This window comes from Oncorhynchus gorbuscha, linkage group LG26 (assembly GCF_021184085.1).
Source record: "Oncorhynchus gorbuscha isolate QuinsamMale2020 ecotype Even-year linkage group LG26, OgorEven_v1.0, whole genome shotgun sequence".
Classification (NCBI taxonomy): domain Eukaryota; kingdom Metazoa; phylum Chordata; class Actinopteri; order Salmoniformes; family Salmonidae; genus Oncorhynchus; species Oncorhynchus gorbuscha.
In genome coordinates this window covers 12,224,954-12,239,245 of record NC_060198.1, presented here as the reverse complement: position 1 = coordinate 12,239,245, position 14,292 = coordinate 12,224,954, and the positions used below count along the sequence as shown (strand labels likewise).

The 14,292-nt window shown below is 43.3% G+C and overlaps 1 protein-coding gene across 1 annotated transcript; it reads right to left on the bottom strand.

Annotated features, from left to right (window-relative positions):
* Positions 1-322: 322 nt before the first annotated feature.
* On the bottom strand, positions 323-5,171 carry LOC124016108 (neuronal pentraxin-1-like). The gene is made up of 5 exons (XM_046331636.1): positions 4,604-5,171; positions 3,896-4,103; positions 2,640-2,884; positions 2,177-2,356; positions 323-1,568 (listed from the first exon to the last, which is right to left on the bottom strand). Exons 1-5 carry the CDS (start codon positions 5,039-5,041, stop codon positions 1,347-1,349), a joined length of 1,293 nt encoding a protein of 430 aa, XP_046187592.1. The 5' UTR covers positions 5,042-5,171; the 3' UTR covers positions 323-1,346.
* Between the last annotated feature and the right edge of the window lie 9,121 nt (positions 5,172-14,292).

Sequence of the window (14,292 nt, the reverse complement as noted above, 5' to 3'; positions counted from 1 at the left end):
TCTCTCTCTCTCTCTCTCTCTCTCTCTCTCTCTCTCTCTCTCTCTCTCTCTCTCTCTCTCTCTCTCTCTCTCTCTCTCTCTCTCTCTCTCTCTCTCTCTCTCTCTCTCTCTCTCTCTCTCTCTCTCTCTCTCTCTCTCTCTCTCTCTCTCTCTCTCTCTCTCTCTCTCTCTCTCTCTCTCTCTCTCTCTCTCTCTCTCTCTCTCTCTCTCTCTCTCTCTCTCTCTCTCTCTCTCTCTCTCTCTCTCTCTCTCTCTCTCTCTCTCTCTCTCTCCACACCTTTTGCTGCATATCATTAATGCCAGCCCATGAATACACTTTTAACTCTTATGTATCACAATTTTATTTAGAAAATTAGATCTTTTTCATATCTTTCAGTGTTGCCATGCTTGGAGCATATAACAATCCAGTAGAAAACCACCCAGTCCCAGAAAGGATAGTCAAGCAGATGTCGACGACGATGTGGCAGCGTTCTGTCACTCAGTCATGCTGTTACTATACAGACTCCATAACATTCCGAATACAGACACCGGTAGTACAAACACCTGCCCAAACACGTCATCATATCCGTGAACAAACCTCAATTAAATTACATTTATCAGAATAATAACAAGAAACTCTCCCGCCCTTCCTCAAAATAAATACAAAACAAACAATACATATCATTTGCAACATAAAAATTATGTGCTGAATATTTGCACCTGCCCAAGGCACCCAGGCTTTGTAGCATGTTGGCAATTAACGACATTCGTTTACAACACTTTGAAGCGAACGACAATTACAAATGATTTCTACAGTCCGACTTTGCAATGTCCTTCAACGTACCCTCGGCGTCCTCTCCCTGCGTGGCTCTCGTCATTCACAGTGCAAGATCCGGAGGGGTGGGTGAGGTTGAGGGATTTGAAGGGCGCTCTATCATTTCACGGCGTCAAATACTGACAATACTTGGACAGACAGCGTGAGTTCCACTCCAGAGGCTGGCTTCATAAATTCCGCCCTCTGCTGTGAATTGTCCAACATAAGGCGTGGATTGCCCAGCTGCCAGTCCAAGACAAAATAAGCGAATCAAAAATGCTGAAGTGCGCTTGCAACAAAACTCCAATAGAAAAACAAACAAACAGATACCAACACTGTCCAACTGAGGTTTCCAAGACGAATTAGATTTTTCTCAAGATCAAAAAAAGTTGTTTCGTACATAAATATCTAATAGAAATCCCAGATTTAAGCTTATCATTAAATACATACCAAATTGTCTGTAACGAAACGCATTAATGAAGACAAGAACGACAGATGCTCAAAAGAAATACAGATAAGTCGGATTGGCCTTGGTCTCATGTCGGAATGCAGTTCAGTTGAGCGCACGGCACGGCTCGAATGTCCACTTGGTAGCGCCACCAAATATTTCAATGTTGGACTCCGACCAAGAGAATACGTTGCCAGTTTGCGCTTTGCTGTTGCAGGTTGCCAGGTTATAAATCTCCCCGATGGAAAGCTTCCTGTCCCACATGTTGAGATTTGCTAGCTCACCCACATAAGCTTGTGTCGCGTCGAAACCTCCCCCCAGCGTGTCCTGTGGAGGAACAAGATGACAAGTTCAAGGTTAGTGGCACGCGGCCTTTCTTTTACGCACCAATCTATTACAAATGTGTGTACTAGGCTAATCACACTGTACTGTATTAGGAAGAAATACAATTGTCCTATACCATGGAAATTCATAGATTTCTATTTCAAGCTCTCAAAAAACGATAATACCAAGCAGACACTCTTCGTGACAGTTTCACCACCGCCGAAGCCCAAATTCAAATTCAACCATATGTTATTTGCTTTGCATGACAAGATATGCCTATTACTCTTTAATTGCTAAATATTTGCTACTTTTCTATCTGTAGTGGATTGTGTGTTGTCCCAATTGAGTGGGGGGTATTCCACGATCTCTAGCTCGATGGCCTTCATTTGTTAATTAGATGGCTACAATTGACAATTTCGTCAAGGTCTCTCAACCATCCCATTATATGAATATTCCTCCCTTTGATAATTGGAGAAAAAACGTGCTCTAATATTTTCATTACTAATGGGTATAATTATTTCCCCCAGGCCATTTATCTCAATAATATATCACGACTTGCATACCAGTGTGATCACAAAGTTAGTTCGTCCTCATTTAGTGAACACTCGTACCTGCTCTTGTCCCAGTACGAGGACCCCCTGCGGCTTGATGGGATGGTATGGCGCCAGATTCTCTCCACTGCCCCTCAGCACTCCGTCCTGAAACGCCTCCCACATTCCGTCGCGCGTGGTCCAGGTGATGCAGATGTGATGCCACTTCCCGTCGTTGATGATGAACGGCAACTTGGCCACCTGCAGCATGGACAGCGCACCCATTACTATATGTTCAAAAAGGTCTGGCCTAGAACTAATGATTGCTAAGGTTTTTCATGTTTTCAGACATGGCACTGGCTACGAATAAAATATTTGTATAAATAAGTTGCTTGTCACGTCTTCATAACTTTCCCAGACATTGCATAATGCTGCGTAGTTTAATTTGCGAGTCTGGCACACCACATGTGCGCATGGCGATCTGTCCATTTTGCCTAGAACCAAATGCTGTGTAGAATATGTCATTTCTGTCAGCGATCAGTACCTTATCATTGATGAGTATCTCCATCGGGTTATTTCCCCACTCAATCAGCACCAGCTCGTTGGCCTGCCCTGGGACAGCGTAGGAGAAAGGTGTGCCCACCCCGGGCGACGCGTTAGATTTAATCCACAGACACACGGTGAAGGCATACATCTCCGGCAGGGTTCTCTTGGCTTTGGCGTACATGTAGTTGGTTCTCAACGGGAATGTCAGCTGGAACTTGTCCAGCGGTCTGTTGTCTTTCCCACCTGCGGACGAAACGTAGGTCTACTTGTTAACCTTTCAGTGATTTATATCATTTGCATTGCACTCATAGGCCTATGTTATAGTCAGTTACGTCATATCATGCGATTGATTGATTTATTCGTATACATGGTTTGCTCCACCAGTAGAGATTTTCGATCCCTAACTAAAGGTTTTCTCCTTTCTTTTTAGTTTGACGATGCTCTGATTTATATAATTGGCTTAGAACAGACTGTGCATCTCTCTCAGAGCGGTATGATGTGACCACGTGAGAAGGGCAAAGTCTCTCTCTCTCTCTCTCTCTCTCTCTCTCTCTCTCTCATACACACGCGCGCCATCCCTTCCTAACCTCCACCCCCTCATTCTCCCCATCCCTTTGGGGTTGTCAGTATGGAACTAAACCTTGATCGATGTTCCAAAATGCGCCTGTCCTTCTCCAACACTGTGCGCGCTTTATCAAACACTGCGCACATCGTTAAAACCCTCTTGTAAAGTTCCTGAGCGCTATGTCCCCTGCAAAACCAACGACTCTCGTTCACAGTCACTGGAAATAAAGCGATCATTGGCTGTCGCTCCATGACACGTGAATTATTATCCCTGCGTGGCATCACTGTGTTAATATGATATATGCAAAGCAATGCAGCTACCACCTCCTCTCCATCTCCCATCTCCCCTTACGCACTGTGGTGAGAGCTGCGCTGCGGCACTGTCTGTATTGACAAGCTACTGTGGTATGCGGGGTTGGAGTGATTCCTCATGTGGGCCAGGCAATTAACCAAGATAAATGCAGGGTTGTTTTTATAAATTGGCATTGTTTTAGACATATAAGCCATTGAGCGAGCCAATTCCACCACATGTTGATGATTTCTTTTGTTTTACTATTAAGACTTTATGCACACATTATTATCAAAATAGTGTCCGCAGTTTAGTCGTTTTTATAATCATTCACGTGAACATAACTATTATATTGACTGTGTACATTTGGGTAGGATCTCTTTGCCTCATAGCTCACTCACCTTTCTCTAGGTCCGTTATCCGGTGATGCACGGAAGTCAGCGTGGACTCCACTCGGTTCCGCTGGTCCGTGTCGTTCTTCTGATCCGGTTTGGTCTCCTCCAGGGTGTTGACCCGGGACAGCACCTGCTTCTCCATATCATCAATCTTGTTCTGAAGCAGGTCTTTCAGACTATTCGCCTGGGCCGTACCGTTGTTTCGGCTGTATTGCTGTATAACGGAACAAGGACAGAGAAACAGACAAGATGAGACGATTAAAATAACTTTGGGTTTAAATAAACACTGCTACACGTGTGTGGCGGGACTCGCCGTGGGTAAAGCTCTGGTGCTTAGCTCGTTTGTGGAGGGCTTACTGCCTCGGCAATTTGCATCTAATGCATAAATTGGTCCAAAGATGAGGCGTCTATCTGTCCTTATCGGGAGTGTGGTGCTGCTTTATGTAGTGCTCTAGAGTAATTACTTTATGTCTGGATGCGAAAAAATAGCTTTAAATAGGTCTATAGCATTTGCGACTGGACTGAAATAACCCTATAGCAAGCAATTCACAACTATATAGAGCACTTATAACTAGCACATTGAGCACTATTGGCTATACAACCAACTGAGCAGATTGGGAACGCGTAAAAAGGATTCAAAGTTGATTGAAAGCTCAACCTGCATTCCAAATTACTAGGTCAAAATAGGGAGGCCAAAGAAACGCCAATGCATACCTCAAGATTCTCCAACCTCTGTTTGAGAGTCTGTAAAGTCTGTCCTAGTTGAGCGAGAGTGTCCTGAGGACCCCTTGATACGTCCCCCATAGTGTTCTTGGCGCCCGGCACTATTCTCCGGCCTCCCGCCTCGGGCAGACTCTGGCTCTCACACCTGCTCAACTTGGACGTTAGTTCCCTGATTGTCTCCTTTTGGTTCATAATGGTCTCCTTTTGCTGTAACACGGTCTCCCTCAATTGCATCACTGTCGTCTTCAAGTCCTCCGCCGGACCGCTGTTCTGCATCGTAGCCGCGCACAAGTCCATATCCTTGGGCACAGACGTGCAAATAAACTGGGTCTGTCCGAAATCTTGCGTCGACCCCTCCAAAACCAAGAAAGAAAGTAGGAAAAGTTGCCAAGAGTGTCCCTCTCTGATTCCAGGCATGTTTCCTGGCATGTGTGTGGTGTTGCTGCCGCTAAGTGTGTTTTCAGGCAGTTGGTTTCAACACCACGGAGCTGTCCCCTGTCTAAAGCTGTGAGGGTTCAGCTCTGCTTGTCCTAGTTTTTATAGGCTAGCTACAGCCGGGATGAGTGCAGCGTTGAGGCAGGTTCTCTGCAGCACAGTGGGGAGGAAGCAGGTTGCTCTGCTTAATCACGTCCAGCCTTTTATTTAAGGTGGACCGGGGCGATTGGAGGCATATTATATATGTTTTACACCACTGCATAACGTGAGTCGTGTCCTATTATGCCAGGAAATGCAGGACCGAGTAAGATAAAGCACTGCTACTAAACCTATACTTGTTTTAGGATTGAGTTTCTTAGGCTGCTATTATTATGGTCTGCAATTCACATTTACAAATGCAGAAGTGAAAGTAGAAGATGAACTGGTTTTACCAGGAGTAAATATATTGTAGATGGCAGTCTGCTTTACATCTTTACATTCTGAAGGTGAACTGGCATTTAAATCTACCCCAATTGTTTTTTTTATTAGATTCAACTACAGTCGTTTCGAAGTCATATATGAATTTGAGCTAACTCGTGTATGCCATTAGGCCAAGTATATCCAATGTGCCTGAAGTTCCACCTTAAAGGAAGCCACTCCCCATGTCCCTAGAGTGAGGATCCTGGCAGAGTCCCTCTCTCTGACTATCCCATTGAGTATTATCTCTCTCTCTCTCTCTCTCTCTCTCTCTCTCTCTCTCTCTCTCTCTCTCTCTCTCTCTCTCTCTCTCTCTCTCTCTCTCTCTCTCTCTCTCTCTCTCCCTGTCCGTCCGTCTGTCTCTCTTTCTTTTTCTCTCTGTCTCTCTCCTGTCTCTCTTTCACCTTCCACCAGTTGGCGTGTATCTCATTCATCCCCATATTTCCCCACAGGTTTATCAGTTGCAATCTCGGTGCAGTGTCGTGTTTTATTTCCCACGCGGGGACGAGCTGTGTCACCCATACAATGAATCTACCTGCCTGTGTGTTCATCACACAATCGATTAGGCATGTCATGCATTCAAATTAAAAGTATTGCATCAGGCTATTAGTATTTTGCCCATAGTCTGGACTCCTTAATATGGACTCCTTAGTATGGACTCCTTAGTATGGACTCCTTAGTATGGACTCCTTAGTATGGACTCCTTAGTATGGACTCCTTAATATGGACTCCTTTAGTATGGACTCCTTAGTATGGACTCCTTAGTATGGACTCCTTAGTATGGACTCCTTAGTATGGACTCCTTAATATGGACTCCTTTAGTATGGACTCCTTAGTATGGACTCCTTAGTATGGACTCCTTAGTATGGACTCCTTAGTATGGACTCCTTAGTATGGACTCCTTAATATGGACTCCTTTAGTATGGACTCCTTAGTATGGACTCCTTAGTATGGACTCCTTAGTATGGACTCCTTAGTATGGATTCCTTAGTATGGACTCCTTAATATGGCCTTGTATGGACTCCTTAATGGACTCCTATGGAAATGGACTCTGCTTTATGGATTTTTTTTTGCCTTCATTTGTGATTTTTTTTTCTTCATTTGTGAGGGAGGCTACTGAGGAGTTCGGTTCAAATGTCTCTCTGACATATTCATTGCAAGGAGTTACTTTATTCACTTGCATCAAATTTAAATTATAATTCATTGTCTACACTATACCTTCATCAGATCCGTTTGCATCAAGTTTCTCGTGTTCGCACATCCATGCAAGAATAGACCATATCTTGTCACCCAATTCAGCAACCCACCGAAAAACGTTAGGCAAAGTAAATGCATGAAACGTTACATTATCATAGGATAAGCAAATAGATGATTAGTCAGTGATTGAGTCCATGTAGGCTACATTTCCTCACAGAGCAAGCATGTCCTCACGCTTGCGGAGTCAAACGAAAAGGAACGGTGAACTACCGTTTTTCAAACCCTCACCATGCATCCGAGGGGTGCTAAAAGAATAGGAAATGGATTCAAATAATTATTTTAACATGTTGTTGTGTAACAAGCCCCGAGGCAATGACATGAATATTTATTAAATACTGTGAGGGAAAACGCGCCAAAGGTCCGTTAGAATGATGTCATTGAAAATATTTCATTTCCCTTTTGGAGCGAGATGAGATACTTTTCCCTCTCATCACTGAGCTGCTGGGAATGATCGGGGAAACAGATTATAGCGACAGCCAATATAGTGTAACGACCCTGGGTTTATAAGCGCGTGTCTTTGATAAATCTAGTAGTGTCTTTGGTAAATTTAGCAGGCCTAGCCCACTGGGCAAAAACCGGATGAATCAACGTAATTACAACAACAAAAAATGCAATGTGATGACGTGAAAACTGATTGAATTTGAAAAAAGTCATCAATATACGGCAATTTCGTATTTTTTTCACCCAACGTTTGACCCAAATCCAATGACATGGTGACATTGTTGTTGATTTCACGTTGAATTCACGTTAGTTGACAACTCAACCAAATGTAAATCAAAACTAGACGTTGAACTGACGTCTGTGCCAGGCAGAAGGCTACTACTACACGACAGCATAGCTCTTTTTCTCTCAACCAGTAGGCCTATGAAAGAATCAGCACTGCACCAACACAGCACCCTGGACAGCAGCATAAATTGTTAGTTACAGACTCCGTCCTCTTGGGAAACAAATGGGCACTCAAACCCTAGACTTAATAAAGAAGCTTTACCATTTTGTTTTATCAACTGAACATATAGTTGTATAAGACTGTGACACGGAAGCGGGTCTCAGGCAGAAAACAATGGCAGAAATTGAACTCTGTCGAGTTCATTTGGTTTAATTATCGATCGCTTGCGTTGTAATCAGCAAGGTGCCAAGCCAATGGCGGGAAAAAGTCAAGTTAACAAATGGTTAATGGCTAAATCTAATTGCACGCCTGCAAGAGTTCATGTTGCAAATCCCCCTTATCTCAGCACATGTATGTAAACAATGCGCTCTACGTCTCAAATTGCACCCCATTCCATAGTGCACTACCTTTGCCTGGGTAGTGGCAGGTAGTAAGGCAGGACTTTGGCCAAAAGTAGTGCACTATACAGAGCAAAGGGTGTCGTTTGGAAAACATACATTTTTAGCCTTTGCCATTAGGGCGCACTTATATGCATAGGTCATCACGTTAACGTTCATTATCTATCGCCAAGCCCCAACAGGCAATGCAATAGCTGTTTACCATATGGGAGCAAATTAACCAGTGTTCTATGCATTAGATCCTCAGTGCTGTAAACGATCAAACTGAATTCTAACCCTGCTGGGACGTAATACATACCTACTGGGAGACCAGAGTGGGCCCAGCAGCTTGCCTCAGATATATATTCACATTTGTCCTTCATATCTGCTGCATAAAAAAAGAGCAGCGCCATATGCTCATCCCAACGCTTACCTTCCTCTATTTGATATCTCTGCCAGTCTTTCCTATTTTTTTTTTGTAGACAGGAGAAATTGCATAAAAACAATTCTCTGGGCATATTTTGTTATTTTTAATTATTAATCTGATTTCCAGTCTTATTGGAACGTTTGGAGCACTTTCCACTAAAATGACAGCAGTTTACATGCCAGAGTTTAGGATCAATGAAATGTGGACAAATGTAAATGACCCTGCTCCACTGTACCAACCTTGTGAGTCGATTGCGGTCTGCCTCTACCTAGCTGCATCCCTCCAAAAAAGTTAAAAATTCAATCGGACATGTCGCTGTTCACAGCTCTCAGTGGTCCTTTTGGCCCCTGTGCATCTCGCCTGAGCAAAAACCTGGGTGAACAACAGGTCTTGTTCATAGCACCAAGTCCGCTCAGAGGCTGTATACGCCTGCTCTAGCCTAGATAATTTAGCATAGCTGCAGTTAGCCGTTGGCGTTATGTCCCAAACGGCACCCTATTCCCTTTATAGTGCAACACTTTTGACCAGAGCCCACGGCCTTAATAGGGAATAGGATGCCATTTGGGATGCACTATTGGGAGAATGGACTGTGATCGGTAATCATCAGTCTCACTGTGCCTACTGAATAATACAAGGACTTTATAACAGAACCCAATCTCTACGAGCACAGATAGAGAAATACTTTATAACACTGTGCCTCTGCACCACTACTCCATTATACGACCTGCATCTGCAACACCCGGGAGGAGGAGGGGGCAGCAAACAAGCACAAACAAACCAAGGCTGTGGTTGCTTCCCAAATGGCACTCTATTCCCTATTTAGTGTACTACTTTTGACACGGACCCATAAGACTCTGATCAAAAGTAGTGCACTGTATAGAGAATAGGGTGCCCTTTGGGATGCATTCATGTGTCTGAAATTCTTATGTATTCCATATGTTGTGTGCACCATAGGTAATAGGGTGCCATTTCAGACGCTCCCCAAGAAAAGTGTTTATGCAGTGTCTTTGTTTACTGTCTTTGTTTACTGTTTAAACACAGTAAGTTTATATGCTACTGTGAGTTTAGCCCTGTATGTTTTCCTGTTTAGTACTGTAACTCTGAGAATTCGCTGCAGACAGAGAGTTTAGCCATTCCGGTCGCACCTGGGCGCTCCCCTGTTCCTCCAGTCTTTTTTTTTTTTCAATTTAAAGTTTTATTAAGTTTTCTTGTTTTTCAATCAACCAACAAAACACATTCCACATTCACAGATGTGACAGGCTTTAAAAAAAAGAAAAGGTTAAAAAAATAATAGTATATTTGAAAAAATTAAAATAAAATTAAAATGAATGATAAAGTCAAATAAAAGCATTTATTTTTCTTAATCTATTTGTTTTCCTTGGTGCATATATATATATATACCTACATACATACATACGTACATACATACACACATATATACACACACACACGCACACATACTCAAAAACGAAATTAAAATAAAAACACAAAAACAAAAACAACATATAACACTTGCAGCAGCACCATCAAGGTTCTTATCAGCTATTTCAAGCATTCTCTGAGACGACGGGCCAATAATTCGTTTTTAGGTTTTACAGTACCTTACACAACATGTATCTGCGCATTTCCCTAGTCACCCCGTTCACTCTGTCCAGTTTGAAATATAGTTGAATAGTGGAGACCAGAGTCTATCAAACTTGGGCTGTCTCTTGTGGAGGTCATAAGTGAGCTTTTCAAGAGGAAGAAAGTCAACAATCTGGTCAATCCACATTTTAAATGTAGGAGGGGTATTAGAGGCCCACAATAGAAGAATACATTTCTTAGCAAAGTATGTAATAGTAATAGGAAATTTTCTCTGTCAGGATCAAGAACAAAGTGTTCCTCCAGTCTTGTCATATTGCTTTCCATCATGCCATAGGAGTGTCTGTCTGTCTGTCTGTCTGTCTGTCTGTCTGTCTGTCTGTCTGTCTGTCTGTCTGTCTGTCTGTCTGTCTGTCTGTCTGTCTGTCTGTCTGTCTGTCTGTCTGTCTGTCTGTCTGTCTGTCTGTCTGTCTGTCTGTCTGTCTGTCTGTCTGTCTGTCTGTCTGTCTGTCTGTCTGTCTGTCTGTCTGTCTCACCTTGGGTGGTTTCCCATCGGGAATATGGGTAGGGAATAGGGATGACACACGCGCGCACACTGAGACAGACCGAGACAGGATAGGGTGAGCCAGATATGGTGAATGACTCTGTCTAGAGGTCTGTGTCTGACCCATTTTTTCCCAGGGGTGTCCACGTGTGGAGGTTAGACATGCAGGGAATCATACAGCCAATAATAACAGCTCTGCAGCCCCATTGTTAATGGCACACAGCTCTAGTACAGTGCACAGTTCTCTTAACATCACCTTGAAGAGATAGTTCACCCATACTTTACGATTAGTTATGTTAGCATCAATAACCTGTAGAAATATTCAATTTGCAAGGGATAATCAACGAGGATCTATGTGTTCTATGTAAAATTATTTACGACGTGGAAGGCGTGTTCTTTGACATGCTAGAGAACGCATAGAGCCCCGAGTTGATAACCCTTTTATACCGTGGCTATAATTGAACACATTTGTCTCTAGAAATGTGTTTATTTGCCAGTACAAATGTGTTCAACATCCACTGAAATAGTTAGAACATGGAAGAATGAACTATCGCCATTGAATTTTACTTTGCAAATGTACCTTGCGTTATAGGGAATTATAAAGTGGGTGGTTTGAGCCATGAATAATTAATGGCTGAAAGCCATGGTATATCAGACCGTATACCACAGGTATGACAAAACATTTAGTTTTACTGCTCTAATTACCATGGTAACCTGTTTATAATAGTGTTGAAGGAATTTTGTCAATAATGACTAAATAATGTATACATTTTGTGTAGAGTTATAACTCACAGAGTTATATGTTGTCTGTTAAAGAATATGTTGTGGATGTGAAATGGCTAGCTAGTTAGAGGTGGTGCGCGCTAATAGCGTTTCAATCTGTGTCACTTGCTCTGAGACCTTGAAGTAGTGGTTCCCTCTGCTCTGCAAGGGCCGCGGCTTTTGTGGAGCGATGGGTAACGATGCTTTGTGGGTGACTGTTGTCTGTGTGCAGAGGGTCCCTGGTTCGAGCCCGGGTATGGGCGAGGGGACGGACTAAAGTTATACTGTTACACATAGGCAAAGAGGAAAGGTCAAGAGACAACTCGTGATCACAGTGAAACTAACAACAGGAAAGATGTCTGGTTCCCAACCAGGGAGGGGAGAACCGTTGGGCGTGCAGTAGATTGTGTAACATGTGGTAGCATAAGATAAGCAATATGTATGTGTAACGGATGTGAAACGCTAGCTTAGTTAGCGGTGTTTCGCGCTAAATAGCGTTTCAATCGGTGACATCACTTGCTCTGAGACCTTGAAGTAGTAGTTCCCCTTGCTCTCCATGGGCCGCGGCTTTTGTGGAGCGATGGGTAACGATGCTTCGAGGGTGACTGTTGTTGATGTGTGCAGCGGGTCCCTGGTTCGCGCCCGGGTATGTGCGAGGGGACGGTCTAAAGTTATACTGTTACATTGATGCTGTTGACCCGGATCACTGGTTGCTGCGGAAAAGGAGGAGGTCAAAAGGGGGATGAGTGTAACGGATGTGAAACGCTAGCTTAGTTAGCGGTGGTTCGCACTAAATAGCGTTTCAATCGGTGACGTCACTTGCTCTGAGACCTTGAAGTAGTAGTTCCCCTTGCTCTACAAGGGCTGCGACTTTTGTGGAGCGATGGGTAACGATGCTTCAAGGGTGACTGTTGTTGATGTGTGCAGAGGGTCCCTGGTTCGCGCCTGGGTATGGGCGAGGGGACGGTCTAAAGTTATACTGTTACATATGCGTTGGAATGGAATTGAAAAACAGCTTTGTCATGGTCCAGGAGGAGGAGGGACATTTTCGTAAGACATGACGCAATGTGTGATATATAAACTAATGTACTTTGTAATTATGTTCAGTACTCTCGAGAATAAACGCTATTAATTGATTTTGAGACTGGTCTATGTCCATTTTATGCAAATAAGTATCTTACAAATTCTTATAAACGGACAGTGTTTTAAATGAATTGGTTAATGATCATATAGGAATTAAATTCCTCTAACAAATAGCAATAAGGCTCCTCCGGGGTTTGTGATATTTAAGTGATAATGCCCGAGAAGCCGATGTTTGGAGGATATATTGGCACGGGTGTTGTTAGGCTCGAGATGAAGTCGAGGGTCGGCAAACCATGACAATATATCCTCCAAACACCGGCATCGAGGGCATTATGACTTTTATACAACCAGTTATCAACTTATTCAAATAATTTGTCACCTAAACGCAGGGAGTCAGGAAGCAGGTGCAGGAGTGTTTAATAACAAAGATGCAAGGCAAATGAACAAACAGGGGATGTGTACTGAACCTGAAAACAAACCAATATTGCCTGATGACTGAGGCTACTGAGGGTTAAATAAAGGGAAGTTAATCAAGGTGATGATGAATGTAATGAACACGATGGGAGACAGAGAGCTGGTTTCAAGCACAGGGCACATCAGGTGTTTATTGTTAAAGGACCACAGGAGGAGGCAGGTAGCTGGGTCCAGGGGCAGGCAGGGGGTCCAAAAAGGCAACAGTACAGGTAGGGAAAAGACTAGTAAATGTCATCCGGGGGATCAGGCAATAGGTTGATAACAGGAAATCCGATAGGCTAAATAAAGTACAGGCAGGGAACGGGCAAAAGGCGTCATTAGTGAGGCAGGCCAAAACTATCATACACGGGAGAATTGAATCACGGGAAAAACAGAGCTCCGAATAGAAGTGTGTCACAAAACAAACAATGCCTCACAATGATGGTGTGCAAAGAACTGAACTAAATTGTGTGTGTGATAATTACATACAGGTGTGTGAACAGGTGATCAGAATTCAGGTGATTGGGATCTGGAGAGTGAGCTGCTTTCAGGGTATCTATGTACTTGAGAGTGTGGGCTGGAAAGTGAGCTGCGTTCAGGGGATCTACATCTTTGAAAGTGTGAGCTGGAAGCAGACGTTACAATGACGTCCAGGTGTGCGTAATGATGGGGAGCAGGTGTGAGGAATAATGGTTGCCAGGGCCGGTGGTTAGTAGACCGAGGTCGTCTAGCGCTGGAGAGAGGGTGTGGGAGTAGACGTGACATAATGATTTACATATTTTCATTTCAAGCGTTATTTTGAGGAATTTATTCATACTATTTCATCCTTCCACAAGATATTGTCCCGACACAAATCTAGGGATGCTACCCATGCCGACTGGTCATTCATTCTATCGGTTCGGTTGCCAGAGAGACGATCCAGCAGTTAAGTCTTTTTGTCCTGTATCTATGGACGCAACCCAGTTGTTCGCATTAAATCTTCTATTTACATACTGGCTGGCAATGTTCTTATCCCTTGCTTGCTAGCTAGCCAACTACGGCTAGCTTACAGTCATGTCAAACAGTGCAGCCAGAATAACAAAGTAGCTGCATTTGCATTTGTTTAAGCTGTTTTCTAGATCACATTTATTTGGATACATCCATAACAATGAGCTAATGACGCGTGATTTCACCTGGTATAGAAAATGTACTCTCTTATCAGGACACTGTTGTTCAGCGGAGCTAGCCAACAACACAGTTAACACAATCACTTCAAAATGAAGCTGGAAAGACTGCAAACTAGCTCCACTTCATTGCGTTTTACCTGTTTTCTACTGATATTTCTTTGTATATAACCATAAAAAATTATGTTGATTCATGATTTCGACTGGCTGAGAAAAGCTGCCTGCCTGTCTGTCTCATCCCGACTCCCGACACGTT